We start from the raw sequence: 14,603 nt of genomic DNA, 5'->3' as shown, positions 1-14,603 counted from the left end.
GTAGGTTATTTTAAGCTTGTCAGACAACTATCATTTGTTGCAATTTAAAGCAATTCTGTGGTGTTTCTAACCTGTGATTTATAGTAAACGATTTGTATGTGTATGGGTGGTAGAATACATTGCAGGGTTTTATTTTTGATGATGATGCACAACAGGGCCTTGCACAAGAACAAATACGATTTTAGTGCAGACTTTTGTTTCACCAATTTGAAGAGGTTATATGTCACAACCCAAGCCAGCCTGTGTCACAGTGGAGAAATCATTCTAATTGCGACCCATTTCCCATATCTCTGTATTAAATCAATTTTCTAAATTTCTAGGTTTACGCTTTTACACGTCCTGTGTTTTGTTGTATTACCTGGTTAGCTTCATCATATCAGTTCAGTTTCTTGTTTTCTACAAAAATACCCCAGACAGACTTGAACCAACCATGTGGCAATCAGATCTTAGGCATCTTACACCACTGGACGCAGTTCATTTCCAATTGTGGGGCAATTGTGCACGTCTGAACATGAAATTACCAAAACCAGCGTGTCGTACTGTGGACGTCTGCGATTTGCATCACTCATGTCATGCGGAATAATACACAGAGCTATTAATGTGTGTTATTACACTCTTGTGCTTCTGGTGTGCTCTATTATAAAGGTTTCATCCAATGTATTAAGCAAAGCACTGGGAATAGACTACCATTGTAACTCCTCCAGTTTCTCCTGTGCTACTAATTTCAAACAAAAGACAGAGAAAGATAGAAATCTCAAAGCTGAGAATGTTTTCTTTAATCTACGATTTTTATACATCATCGCATCTCTTGCGTGTCATACTGAGCAGAGAATGAGATTTATATACATAGGCTACGACTGCAGCCTCAAAACGGAGCTTGTGACGAGGGGTGGAGGGGTGGGGGGCTGGGGACAGCTGCAGCATGGCCACCAGGCAAAAACTCTACAGTTATCTCCTCTCCAACTGTTTCCCTTTGATCTCTCTAATCTGCCGTTTAAAGAAGAAGGCATCCAGAGCTGCCACACAGACACTTCTTAGCATTTCTATCCAGGCACACACAGCACAGTGTGTATGTGTCTATAAGATACTGAAGCATATCACAAAATGCACATGTTTACACATCATTTAAACCTACGCTTTACGTTTACTCTATGAGATGAGAAACGACACTTCTTTCTCATCCTCCCCATATAAAGACTATAAGAATGTTTTTCTCAGTGTTCATCCAAAATTAAAAACACAAACATATGCCTAGAGATTATTTTCATTACAGATTAATCTGCTGATTATTTTCTCGATTAATCAATGAATTGTTTTGCCTATAGAATGATTAAAAAATAGTAAAAACCAGAGGCCAGAGGACATATTCAAATTCATTGTTTTGTCTAATAAACAGTCCAAAACCCAGAGATAATCACCCTTACGTGATTTAATAACAGAAAAAACAGAAAATTCTCACATTTAAGGAGCTGATACCAGCTACTCTTGGCATTTTTGCTTGAAAGGTGACTGAAACGATTGAAGGATTATCAAAATAGATGCTGGTTAAGATCGATTAATCAATCGGCTAATCGATTATTAATTTGCATCCATTTATCTAGAGGTCAAACTGCGAACTTGAGGCTGGTAAATTGTCTACATGTACTTCCAATGTGTGCTGTTAGAGTTTAACTTGGCAAAACTAAAATGGTTCTAAATTTAAAAAGTCTAAATGCAATCAGCATTTTGCTCCCTTAGCTGAAAAAAAAACATAAACACAAATGACTAAAAATCCCCACACTGCCTTTATCTTTAACAGGCTCCAATTATACAAGCTAATCTGGGCATATTTCCCTGGGGAGGCAAAGACATAATTGCCAGCAATCTGCAGAGTGATATCAGCGCTGTTCTTGTGTGGCTTTAAAATGACTTGACACATCTGGGAGCGACAGTGTTGTATCGGTCTGAACTCCACACTTGGCTTCATCAAAAGGGGTCAATTAGAAAAACAAACAGGCCGGGGACTCATTTTGGATGCAGAGGAACGGAAAAGAGGGCAGATGGTAGGCAGGAGACTGAGCCTGCCCTTGAGCAATGATGTAAAGTCATTGTTGTAAAACAAACATTTGACAGGGGGAGTGCTCGCATGCATTTAGGCGGAAGGATCCACAAAAAACATCACATCTCAAGACGAATAAAACCAGATAAAACCTCAGTTACTTTTGAGGCTATTGTTCCATTCCCATAAATAAGTACTGACACATATATGTAGTGTAAGAGTAAACAAACTGTCTTACCAAACAGCATCTCCACGTGTTTTGTGATTCCTCTGCTTGCCGCTCTCTTCAGGCTTCTCCTGCCAGTTTATCTCCCATCAGAGAAGTTGAACACAAACCAAACAAAGTGCCTCCTCGCAGATAAACCCCTCTCAGTCTCTCTACTGCGCCTATCTTCCCTCCACTTTGATTCTCTAAACTGGAGGTGAAAAGGCAGTCCTTTTCTCAGGTCAATGACACATCCTGGCTGCGATCCAAACTGCGGCGGCTAAAGAGCAATACATGCGTGTTTCAATTAAAAGCGCTGCGCTCCGCTGATCACGCTGCCCTTTATGAGACGGAGGAGAGAAAGGGGGCGAGGCGGAGAAGGAAAACAGGCTGAGAGTGCGATGGTGAGAGTCTGAAGAGCAAGTGTGTATTCTTCTGTGTGTGAGTATGTCAGAGAGAGAGGGAGGGAAAGAGCGAGCAAGTGAGTAAGAAGAGAGAGAGAGCTGGCAGAGGACTGGCTATTAACAACATGAACATCCCACCTCCATTCTTCTTCTTCTTCTTCTTCCTCCTCTTCTTCCCAGCACCATTTTCTATTCAGGGTTCACACCTGCATGCTCCCTTAAGGGCGCTCAAATGCAATTTCCTTCCTGGCATTACTTGACAACAATAGGCATCATCTATCAATCTGTTTTCTATTCTGCTTCAAATGCAGCCGCGCCATGTTGTTCTCCTGAGTCATCAGCTTTCAGTCCAAAATTATACACCCTTATATGTTGATGTCACCAAGTATAACAGATGTTGTTGCTGCAGTCCAGCGTTGGGCATGATTGATTGCAAAAGTCGTACTTGATTAGATTATTTCTACACTCCTGTTTACATTTCCAATAGGTCGAGTGTGAAGCGGTTTCAATCAAAACACCTGAGTCACTCATGCAGGACAAACTCATTATTTCTTTCACTGCCACTTCAGTGTGACCGATATAATCGCTATCATAATTAAACAGCAGCGGTGCAGTGTGCAGCCTGAGTAATATCGAAATGAACTGTTTGTTCTACAGTTTCCCGACATAAAACCTCAGTTTGGTGTTTTGAAGCTTAACCCTCTACTGCGCGTCATATCTGTTTGAATCCCACACCCTCTCATTTATAAATCTTTAGATTTTACATGTTGTAATATGTCGACATGTTTCTAATGGATCACATGAAGTGGCTATAATGTCAAGATGGGACAGGAAGTACAGCCACATGCGGCACAGTTTCAGAAAAGGGAAAGATGAAAAGTGACTGTGGCCACCAGCTACAATTCCAAAGTCAGCAAACTGACCATTACATGGCAATATCCATCTAAGGTTTGCTAACATTAGCTAACATCAGCCATCATAGGTCCTACAAGACCAAGTGAGGCTGTAGCAGCAAAACCCCAAAGTCTATTAATTGTGTGTGTTTTATTGATGTTATTAATACAGCTTTTCATTTGAGAGAAAAATGTGTTATTTCTTCTTTAAAAACTTACATAGTCTCATTTTGACACCTTTAAATCAAGATAACTAAAATACAAGCATGTCCATGACTCTCTAAAGAAGCATTATTAATGGTTTAAAAGGTGTATTTTATTTTTATACATATTTCTAAACTGTGATTTTCCATGGGCTACTTGTTAGGAGAATAGCTCACATCTTCGAAAGGAACCCGATCGAGTTTTTCTTGCTCATAGTGAGGACAGTGATTTTGAGGACAGTGACAGCGAGAGGACATCAGATCCCACAATCAAGTTTGAGAGGCAGTTATGTACATGTAGGTCTCACCAGTCATTAGCCAACACACAGCACCCACATAGTCCTTGAAGAATTAGATATTTCTTTAACCAAGAGTTATCTATATTTACCATTTATGATAGTATGAACAGCATTTTGCAGAGTGCAGGGTTGAAGTAAGTATTATGAGAGAATAACCATGCAAAAGCCATCTCTCTAATCCAGCCATGCAAATATATTGCATTTCTTATGCAAAGGCAGAATTAATTTGCATTTTCTCTTTTTTTGGATACATTATCAGAAGACCGCAATCTTCCAAAAAAGATAAACATAATTCATGCAGTGTAGAGATAACACTCTGTAACGAGTCACAGGAAATCTAAATCATGGAAGTTTATCAGACTGATAGTGCAGCTCTTTCCCCACTCAATGCTAATTTAAAGTATTTGAGATTAAGGAACCAACAGCATGCAGCTCCAACAGAGTGTTTATTTTAATAAGCAGGTGGGAGAGATTATTGTTTACTAATAGCTTGCTCATTTTTCTGACTAATCTTTTGATGATTACTCTGTTGACACACTGCAGAGCAGAGTTTGATCCTGGGTTCATGCTCCACCACGATGCTAACTGGCCATTTTATAGCTGAATAAATCATTCTACAGCTTCTTGTGTGATATTTACCTCAAATGGCTCTTTGAGTTGCAGCGTATTAAACCACAGCAATGGTCTTGGTGTTACCATCGGGAAATGATCCGATGCGTGGCGAGAATATTCCAGCCAAGAGTCACTCTTGATCTGCAGTTTGTAGATGCAGTTTTTAATGTTGTTTTAGAGTTGTATTTTTCATTCATATACAGCAGTAGAAAAGAAGACGCCTGCCTTTGAAGTAGCTGACCAACAACTCAATGCTTCACTGGCTCATTTCTCAAAATCTGATAGGTCATTGTGGGGAGTCGTTTCAATATATCCAGTAGACAGTGGTGGAAAGCATATTTATTCAAGTACAATTTTGACGTTATACTATTATTATACTTACGTCACTACATTTCAAAGAGAAATATTGTACTTTTACACCACTAAAAATTGAGTTTGACAGCTATTCCAAGTAGTTAATTGTTACTTTACAGATTAAGGTGCTGACGTCGCCGGTTCAAGTCCAGCTGGGGGCCTTTGTCACATGTTGTAAAAATAGCCTGCTGCTTATATGTTAATGCGTCAATAATCTAAGTAACTGTTATGAGGAATGTGAATCCCTCTTTACAGATTATACATTAACTTTGAGATTCACTGCTATGTGCTTTTAGTTGCTGAAGAGGAGGAGAGGAAGAGTTTCAGTGCATTTGAAAACGCATAGCCAGATATTTGTAGAGGCAACACAGAGGCTTGTATGCGTCGCTGGGGGTGGGGGGGGGGGGGGGGGGGGCAGGCCTTCAATGCATTGTTCCATAGTCACTATAATCACTTCAAATAAGCACAATTATTCTCGCAGTCTGTACTCTGAAACCCTGGCCTCAAATGTCTTATACAAGACACACACACACAAACACACACAGGCTGCTTGTGTCTGCCCTGTGTTGCTCCTTGCTGGCTCCTTGTCCACTTGAATAAGTGTGGTGTGGAAGCACAACACTGACAAATCCTGACAGTTTTACACTTGATTTCAGGCTGCTGCAATGAAAGTGCAGGGAGACAGCCTCGAGCAGAACGGTTGTGTGTCGGCCACACACAGCATGCTTTCATCTACTAAACCTACTAAACATTGGCTGAACATACTGCTATTTACCTATGTGGATAATGACTCACAAACACAACCCCAATGCACTGCCATCTAGAACACCAAAAATGAACTATTTACTTCTTTTATCTGAGTCTAAAATCCAGGTACAGCTCCCCGGGTAATCTCTGAGACGTCTCTGACCTGCACTGTAGGTGACACAGCCATAGGGAACACTGTAAAACAGGTGTCTGCCAGCCAGAGTCAACGAACTGGGAAATAGTGAATCCGCCAACATCACTCCCTTTCATTCTGCCTTTGCAACTCCGTCTCCAGCTTCCTGCAGGCCTTCAAGACTGTGCAGAATGGCCGTTGATGACGGATCAAGTGGCATCTTAAAACTGGCTGCTTTTGCTAAGCTGCCTCTGCTGTATGAAATGAGGCCAACCACCAACTCCAGCTGATAAATGTCCTATTTCACAGCTCACACATTATATTTCAGCAAGAATGTGTGTGTGTGTGTGTGTGTGTGTGTGTGTGTGTGTGTGCATATATGCCTGCATACCGCTTTCATGGTTGTTTTTGTGATGTCATGTATCTACTGTATGTTTGTGTACAGCAGAAGGAAAAAATCAACCTTCAGAAAAGCACTAAGCCAAGGCGATCTGCAGAGCATTTTTGAGAAATTTAGAGATTTTCCATTAGTGAGGGGAAACTTTGTTCCAGGAAGAAGAAAGGCTTAATTTTCCCTTTCAGTGGCAAAATTGTTATAAATGGTGCAGGAAATGTTTTAAGTCACCTTTCTGACCGACTGATTATTTTACAGGTTTGATTTAAGATGTGTTTGAACAGTCTTACTTTGAAAAATCAAATCAAAAGAAGACTGGAAATCCGAGTACAGTCACATTAGGTTACTCTGAAACTTGCCTGAGGTGTGGTTCTGCGTATACACGGGTATACGGCATATACCAACCGTATAACTAACTAAAAATAGCCAAAGATACATATCAGTGCACATCTTGTGAATAAGCCTGCAGGCAAGGATGTTACAGTCTTTCATGTAATCTGTGGTGTTAACTGCGCACCAGAGATTTTTGTTCTCTGACTTAACCCTTTAAGGCAATTCCTCCTCAAAGGCAACATGAAAAAACCCGTAAAAACAGCACCAAGCCTCAGATGAAGCGTTGTCTTGAGGACAAACCCGGGCAACAAATGTCCCTTCACTTTACTGTCACTCCATATTGGAAACACAACTATAAATATGAAGCGAATATAAAAACTGTTTGACAACAACAACACTGACAACAGTTAAGAGCTCAGAGGGAGAAACATCTCCACAGGGAGACGCTGACATGGACGTAATGTTAGATAAGGACGTTACACTGGTGGCATTGCAGGGCAGTTTGTGCTGATCAATGGTGAAAGAAGCATTCAGATCCTGAAAATAGCAATACTGCAATATAGGTAAATATGAGTAAAGATTGTGCATTGAAAATGTCAGCAAAATGTGAAAAAATCAAAAGTAGATGACTCATAATTCAGAAAAAAGAAGGCACAATATATTCACCTAAGACACCACTACACCACTGTTTCTAGCTATAAGTAGTGGAGTTTAATAATGCTAATCCTGTGACCGTGTTTTTAACTCTGTATGAGTGACATTCAGGTTGATGGCAAATGTTTGTGTTCTCAATTTTTGTAGAGACGTATAAGATAATCGCTATTCAGGACTTCACAGCAAAACCTGCTGCTTTTGACTTACTTCTACTAGAAATCCCTTCAAAGACATGTTTGTTTGTTATTATTACATTATGTCATCACTAAGGTATTACCAAATGATGTGCAGTCTCTCTAAGAGGTATGTAATATATGTCTTGGAGATACAGTGTATGTGGGAAGAGACAGGGGAGGAATAAAAGAAAGTCTCTCACAAATAGATGTTTCTGCGTTCTTAAGACTGTCCTTTTCAAAGGCCTCTTTATTTACCCTTCATTCAGTACATCATTCTCTCCTCTCCTCTCCGAATCCTGTTGGAGATAAATGAAAAGGTACTTGCACCCCATCGATTCCAATGGTTTAGCTCCTTATAAAAAGGTCACATGATGGTGTTGTTCAAATGAATGAATGCCATGCCAGAAGGACCACACGTCAACAGCCAAAGTGACCAACCACCAAACTGTGTGAGTTGTGTGTGAAAAAGATTCACAGTCATTTTTTTACCCCCAACCAAGCTGCAGTTATATAACCTCCTACCTGACCAAAACTTACCTTTAACGGTAAAATCATTGGACAACATTGAGAAGTTTGAAGGGGAAATGTCTCTGTGTAGGAACTGTTAACAACTCATAGACTTCTGTGCTCCCAATTAGACAGTTAAGAGGTCACAAATATAAACATATCATATATTGTTAATATAAATCTAACATGAAAAGCAACTAGTAACTATAGCTGTCAGATAAATGTAATAGAGTAAAAAGTATAATATATTATATATATTTCCCTGTGAAATATTACACACATATCAGAAATGACGCTTCATGTGAGTGTACACACATGACACAAACACATCATACTGAACTGAAGCGACTCCAGAAGCTTAGTGTGGAGTGCAGGAAGTGGAAAGTGCTTTGGTTCGTTCCCTTTTCAAAAAGGCACCCACTGAGAACCACCCTATTAAAAATCTCTTTTCATTTGAGCAATCACTTCATGAGGCTAAATAAAGGGAACGCTAGTTCAGCGGAGGGAAGGGAACGAGTATTATTAGGCCGGTTTCATCGCAGCATAGACTAAATTATATGAACAGTCACCTTAATTGACTTGGCTCGTCCTCCTTTTCTCTAATGGGCAACAGGGAGAATGGGCTTGTGAGACGGAGTATAAAATCTGGCATGTGTGTGAATCTGTGTAGGAGTCTTCCTTCCTATTTGTTTACAAGGTTTAACAGAAGATCTGCTTGGCTGCCATTTTCTGCATGAAAACGGTTGTTGAATCCAATAATGAGTCATGTTATTTGGACAAAGTTATCTTGTATATCAGCTGCCACATTAATGGACGCTTAGTGCTGGATATGAAAAAAATCCTTCTATCTTGCTCTACAGTTCACTGATCCACAGTATTTTTCTGTTGGTTAGATATGAAACTTTAATGGTTTTTATTGGTTCACTGATAAAAGGTCACTGCTAAACAAAATACAAACATGCGTGAGTAGGCACACAGTTTTACAATTTATAAAACATCTGCAGAAATGTTAAAAATGATCATTCCAGTATCAAATATTGTGATGTAGATGTTCTGATAACTAGAGCTGAAATTAATATGCAATTATTTTGATATTGATTGACCATTTAAGTTATTTTTCAAGCAAAGATGACAAACACTGTGGTCATAGCTTGTCTTTTCATAGTAAACTGATACCATAAAGTTTTGGAAGGTTCAAATATAAAACATTTGAAGACATCATCTTGGATTTCCAAGCACTTATGATGTCAATTACCTGAGAAAGAAATGGTTATATTAATCAATAATGAAAAACACATTAGTTGCAGGCCTAAATGTGACAAAGGAGTACAGGACACTAGCAAAAATAAGGCAGTCTGCATCTCTAAAAGGATAATTTACAGGCTATTTTCCTGTCTGCGGTTTAGTTGCATTTCTTGCTCCAAATAAACCATTTCCTGGCTATTTTTAGGCCAGGCAGTTGTTTGGTGCACTGCTCAATTTGACTGTGGTATTGTCAATTTCAAAACAACCCAAACAAAAAGGGGTCAAACGCTGTAGGGTTCATTTAGCTGGTTGAAACATGGCAGGTGTGAAATCACTCCGTGCCCCGTGTGGGGGAACGAGAGGCCCATCACCCTGAGGGACTGACACAAGCTGCCCGAGAGTGAGTCTCATCTCAACAATCAATTAGTGGATGAGATGCAGCTCTGACACCGTGGCCCGCAGCAGGTTGGGTGTTTGAACTCTGTCAGTGCTGATGCTGTTGATGTACACGTCTAATCTCAACACGTGGCACATCAGGACAAACATGCAACGATGAACAATACATCAATAACAGACATCAAAATGGAAACAAATGCATCTTAAAACATTTGCAGTTATGGTTAATTACGACTACGGTCCACCGAGGAGTAAATTCTGTATATGTAAGAGTGTTCATTATGGTGGGGAAGTATTTCCTACACCACTTGTTTTAGAGAAATGTGTCAGTAAGGGAAGCATTTCATCTGAATAAATCGCTCCCTGCTGTTTTGCCAGCAAACTGGAGCAGAATGGAGGTCACATTCAAAAGACCATACACGCTTTCTCAGTTCATTGTGGCGCAAGACAGGACACTCATTTCCTTCTCTAGATAACAAATCTCTCCAATCAAACAAATACGCCAACACAGCCCTAAATGATGGGCTACAGCTATCCGCAATCAGACATAAGCTGTGCCCCCATTCCATACTACGAACTAAACCTAAGCAGGTTTTGAGTTTGTACTGAGTTTACAAATGCAAAGTGACCAAATAAAGTAGACTTAAAACAGTCAGTGTGCAGACGAGAAATGCTTGATTTATGGCTCTGTTCTATTTATACCCGGTCCACAGTGTGACAGTCACCCCATTTACACCTAACATTAAAAATGCTGTCCTGTATCTGGATACGTTACCTGGATAAAGGAAAAACACATTAATGCAGGTGTAAATGTTTGCAGAACGCCATCCGATCAGACAGATCACTTTTGGAGGTGATCAGATCTCAGGCAGGTGTTAATGCATGTCGTACAACGTGACCACATTCTGAAGAAAAGAAGTTGAAAGGTCACCTAACTCCACCTCTTAGAGTGGTAGCAGTAGCTAGCAAATCTTGTTGACGTGTCTATTGACGTGAAGTCTGCCAGCCCTGCCCAACTAATTTGCATATTAAGATCATAATGCAGACACAATCGAGATAATGAGAACTCATTTAAATACCAGGTGTAGATGTAAAGTCCCATGTACCGGATGTCATTGTCCAGATAACGTTTCGTAATGCAGATCACATGTTAATACCGGGTGCAAACGGGGCCAGTGAGTCAGCATTCACAATCCCAGGACCCTGAAACTGAAGCAGCTAAATGGAATTCAACCATCATTCATTTTATCATTTACACCTGTGCTTTTCCTACTGTGACATGTCGAAATGAAAAAAAGTCCTAAAAATGCCCTACAAAACCGAATTAGCAGACTTGAGATTACCTTTTAAATATACGACAGTGGTAGGTTGCAGAGATGCCTGCTCAGTAAACCACTCTGTTCTTTTGGCTGTTGGCTTCACTTTTGGTTTATTTAAGCAGACAGCATGAACTAACTCTAACTACAAGACGTCTCAAATGACAAACAGTCTGTCTTTATTATAGCTGATGGGTAGCTGTACCAAAACAAAAGTTAATTTTCTCTTTGTTTTTTCACATTTTCACCCAGTCTGGGATGGCTAATTCCCCTCACAGTGAAAATCTTGGCTGTATTTATACACTATATAGTAGGAAATGTCTATGGCCTCTACACTACTTTCTGCTAAATGACAGTTGTGCGAGACTTCATGTAATGATGATTTATAAGTGTCGGAGTGATTTCAGAGACAGCTCTCGTCTCTGCTAACTCCCTCTGGAGGACTGAGGAGGATCTAGACAGCCACGTGTTTCCTCCCATATGGAGTCATCATTTTCTTATTTTCACCCATTAGAAAGCGAATTGTCTATTTTCGTACCAAAAAGCTGGACAAAAGTTGGCCTTTGAGTCAGATTTCCATAAAAAAATACTGTAGCCACGTCAGAGCACCTGATCGGTGAGTCAGGAACTAAAAGTTTGTTGCTGGAAAGTCAAAAATACAAAAGGTAGGGGACCATGCACGCGCACACACACACACACACACACACACACACACACACACACACACACACACACACACACACACACACACACACCAATTCTGTTCTTATGCTCTGGATCAGTCTCACACTTTTAAGTATGAATGATGATCTGCAAAGGCTATTATCTGACACAGAAAAAGTCAATACCATTCTGATGATAACAAAATGAGGTTGAAGTGAGGGAGAAATTAAACAATGGATGTTTTAATCTAATTTCATGCGCCGTGTTAGATTGGAACAGCTAAATATGTGTGGTAAGTCTACAGAGAGAGACAGCCTCATAAATCAAAATTAAAAAAGTGCCATCTTATTGGCCAGTTGTTCATTAGAGGCTTTTTTTCCGGACTACTGATTGATCGAGCTGGCCAGCGTGGCGGAGTGACACAGGTGGCGCTGAGTGAAGGTGATTAATGGCCCCCTCGTCAAAACAGGTGTGCAGAAAATACTTGGAAACGCTGCTCTGGAATAGTAAATATATACTGAGTGCATAACACCTCCTCATGCCTTGCAGATGTGAGATATTTACAAGATCGCGGCAGAGAAAACTTCAAGTCAAAACAAATAAACACCTAACTGAACAAGGTGTGTAAAGTATCAGTGTACAGTTTCCAAGTCTGCTGGAAGACATTTTCCACCAAAAAAAACACTAAACTTCTGCTGGACAGCCTGTATTTGCAGAACTTGCAGAGTCAGTGGAGAAACAAAGCTTTCCTGACAGGTTGCGGAGTCTCCAAACATCTATTTTTGCTTTTTTATGTAGCATTTAGTTGCAAAATATTCTGTCTATTCAGCAGAAAAAAAGTAGACCCAGTACATGCACTGTAACATGTCACACTTATAATGTTTGAAGGTTTTGGACACATTTTCCTCAAATATCAAACTCCGGCACCAAGAAGCATGAGGCTCAGAAACAAAGCAGCATATGCTACTACCACTTGTAAACAGAAATTGATTAAAATACTGCGGATGATAAAATTACAGAACCACTGACAACACAACAGCCCTGCAGTAAACATCAATTTGAAGAAGGTCATAATGTTCTGTTTTTGTTCCGACTGTAAGAGTTGTTGATTAAACTGCTGCCATTTTGAGGCAGTTTGTGGTGTTGTCAAGTAAACATAAAGTTATGAGTCTCTCAGACAATGTTGGTGAGGGTCTACATGTTGTTCCTCTCCAGTATGAAGTGTCACGATTTTCATTGAACTGTTGCACTGAGACTTGAGCAGCAACAATAGACAATTTAGCTGGTCATCGGATGAAAAGCACAGGTGTAATTAATAACGTAAATGATGGCTCTGTTCCATTTAGGCGCTCCAGTTCCAGGGCTCTGGTATTGCGCATGATGTCTCACTGGCATGGCTTACTGGGACAGTTAAAATATAATGAAGCCATCATTAATGTGATTAGTTGCACCTGTGCTTCTCCTGCTATGACAAGTCAGAATGTCTGCGGTGGGAAATGTCCATTCATGTTGGGACTTCCTGGCCTCTTTCTGTCTCTGCAAGTTGTCTTAATTTGCTTTGAAAAGTCAGTTATGAATGGTGAATGTCTGCTGAAGCTCATCAGTATTCCTTTTTATATTAAAATTTAACAACTTTGCAAACTACAGCCTCAAAAGTGACCACAAACACCCTTTTCTGGCAGCAAAGTGCTATGGAGGAAACCATAACAGCTACCGAGTTCACGTCAACAGATCCATCTCCATGACAACTGAGAAAACTACATCCATGGATCTGTGGTGGAGCCATGTGATGTGGTTAGAAAATCTGGAAAAAGCTAGTATGAGGGTCTTGAGTTGGGATCCCTAAATACACAATAGTGGTGGTTTTGTCAAATAACTGACATTATGAGCTTCACTGATATTGAACTCGCTGCAGAGAGATTGTATTGAATATATAAACTCAGTGGCCACTTTATTATGTACAACTGTACAATCACCTGTAAATTTAAAATATAATGACCAGTACCAGACCAGTACACAACGACACCACTAACTACGACCTCAGTAATAAATTAGAATTAAAAAAGAATTAACACCTCTCGGAAGGTTTGAACAAAAACTGGCCATTATAAGCTAGAATATATGGCAGAGCTGTTGTACTGGATTGCATTAGATTGTACAGACGTACCTAATAAAGTGGCCTCTTTTGAGAAACAGCCCATAATACAGCAGAAGGAATCAGCACAGAGATAAGACACGCAACAAATCCCAGCCAGTCACACAAGTACATACAAACAGCATCAGAAACAATCACTGGCATCTCTAAAATGTCTAAAATTAAAACATTCAAATTAATGGGATGAAATGTTTTGATGAGACTTTAAAATTCAATTTATATGGTGTATGTAAAGTATTGAAAAGCAGTCCTGAGGTGTCTCCTACATTTAAGCTAAACAATTCTAATCATAAATAATAACTTGAAATAATTATTGAGAAAATAAACTCAGTGCCTCCCTACCTGTGCTGACAACCTTTGCCAGCCGGCGCAGCCTCCTCTGGTGCGTCTTCCCTCTGTAGTGGATCTGGGCCTGGGCGCTGGAGTTCAGCTGTATGTTGCACACCTGGCACATAGTGGCACTGCCGCTGCTGCCTTGACGGCGCTCTCGTTTGGCCCTGTGCACGGCCGCCGCCACCCTCCTCCTCTCCTCCTCCTCCTCGTCTTCCTCCTCTTCTTCCTCCTCCTGTCCCTCCTGACTCTTGGGAGGAGGGCTGCTGTCCAGCCAGTCGGGGCTCTTTGGGCGCTTCATATCTGGAGAAAAAAAAAAGGTCATTCATCATAAGTGTTGAAAATTCATGTGAAGCAGAAACAATATTGTCCCCATGTTTCATTCAAAATGTGCGGGATGTGTGTTGTTAAAGCCTCCACAGGGGGGCAACAGAGCAACATGACTCCATTCAGAGCAGAGTATTAAAGGTCTTTTTCTTTAGTGCGTGCTTCAACAATTTTATGTGCTCCACCATTATAATGCCTGATATTTCATTGTACCAAACA

The 14,603-nt window shown here is 40.3% G+C and overlaps 1 protein-coding gene across 1 annotated transcript in view; it reads right to left on the bottom strand.

Annotated features, from left to right (window-relative positions):
- Positions 1–14,358, bottom strand: part of LOC139303516 (zinc finger protein 385B-like) — a 38,850-nt gene extending 24,492 nt beyond the window's left edge. Inside the window, exon 1 of the mRNA XM_070927358.1 lies at positions 14,070–14,358. Within this exon, the coding sequence (XP_070783459.1) occupies positions 14,070–14,358 (289 nt within the window). The remainder of the gene's footprint in view (positions 1–14,069) is intronic.
- Positions 14,359–14,603: the final 245 nt, after the last annotated feature.

The sequence above is a fragment of the Enoplosus armatus genome, chromosome 20, assembly GCF_043641665.1.
Source record: "Enoplosus armatus isolate fEnoArm2 chromosome 20, fEnoArm2.hap1, whole genome shotgun sequence".
Taxonomy (NCBI): Eukaryota; Metazoa; Chordata; class Actinopteri; order Centrarchiformes; family Enoplosidae; genus Enoplosus; species Enoplosus armatus.
The sequence above is the reverse complement of the archived record's forward strand: the minus strand, read 5'-3'. Positions and strand labels throughout refer to the sequence as shown.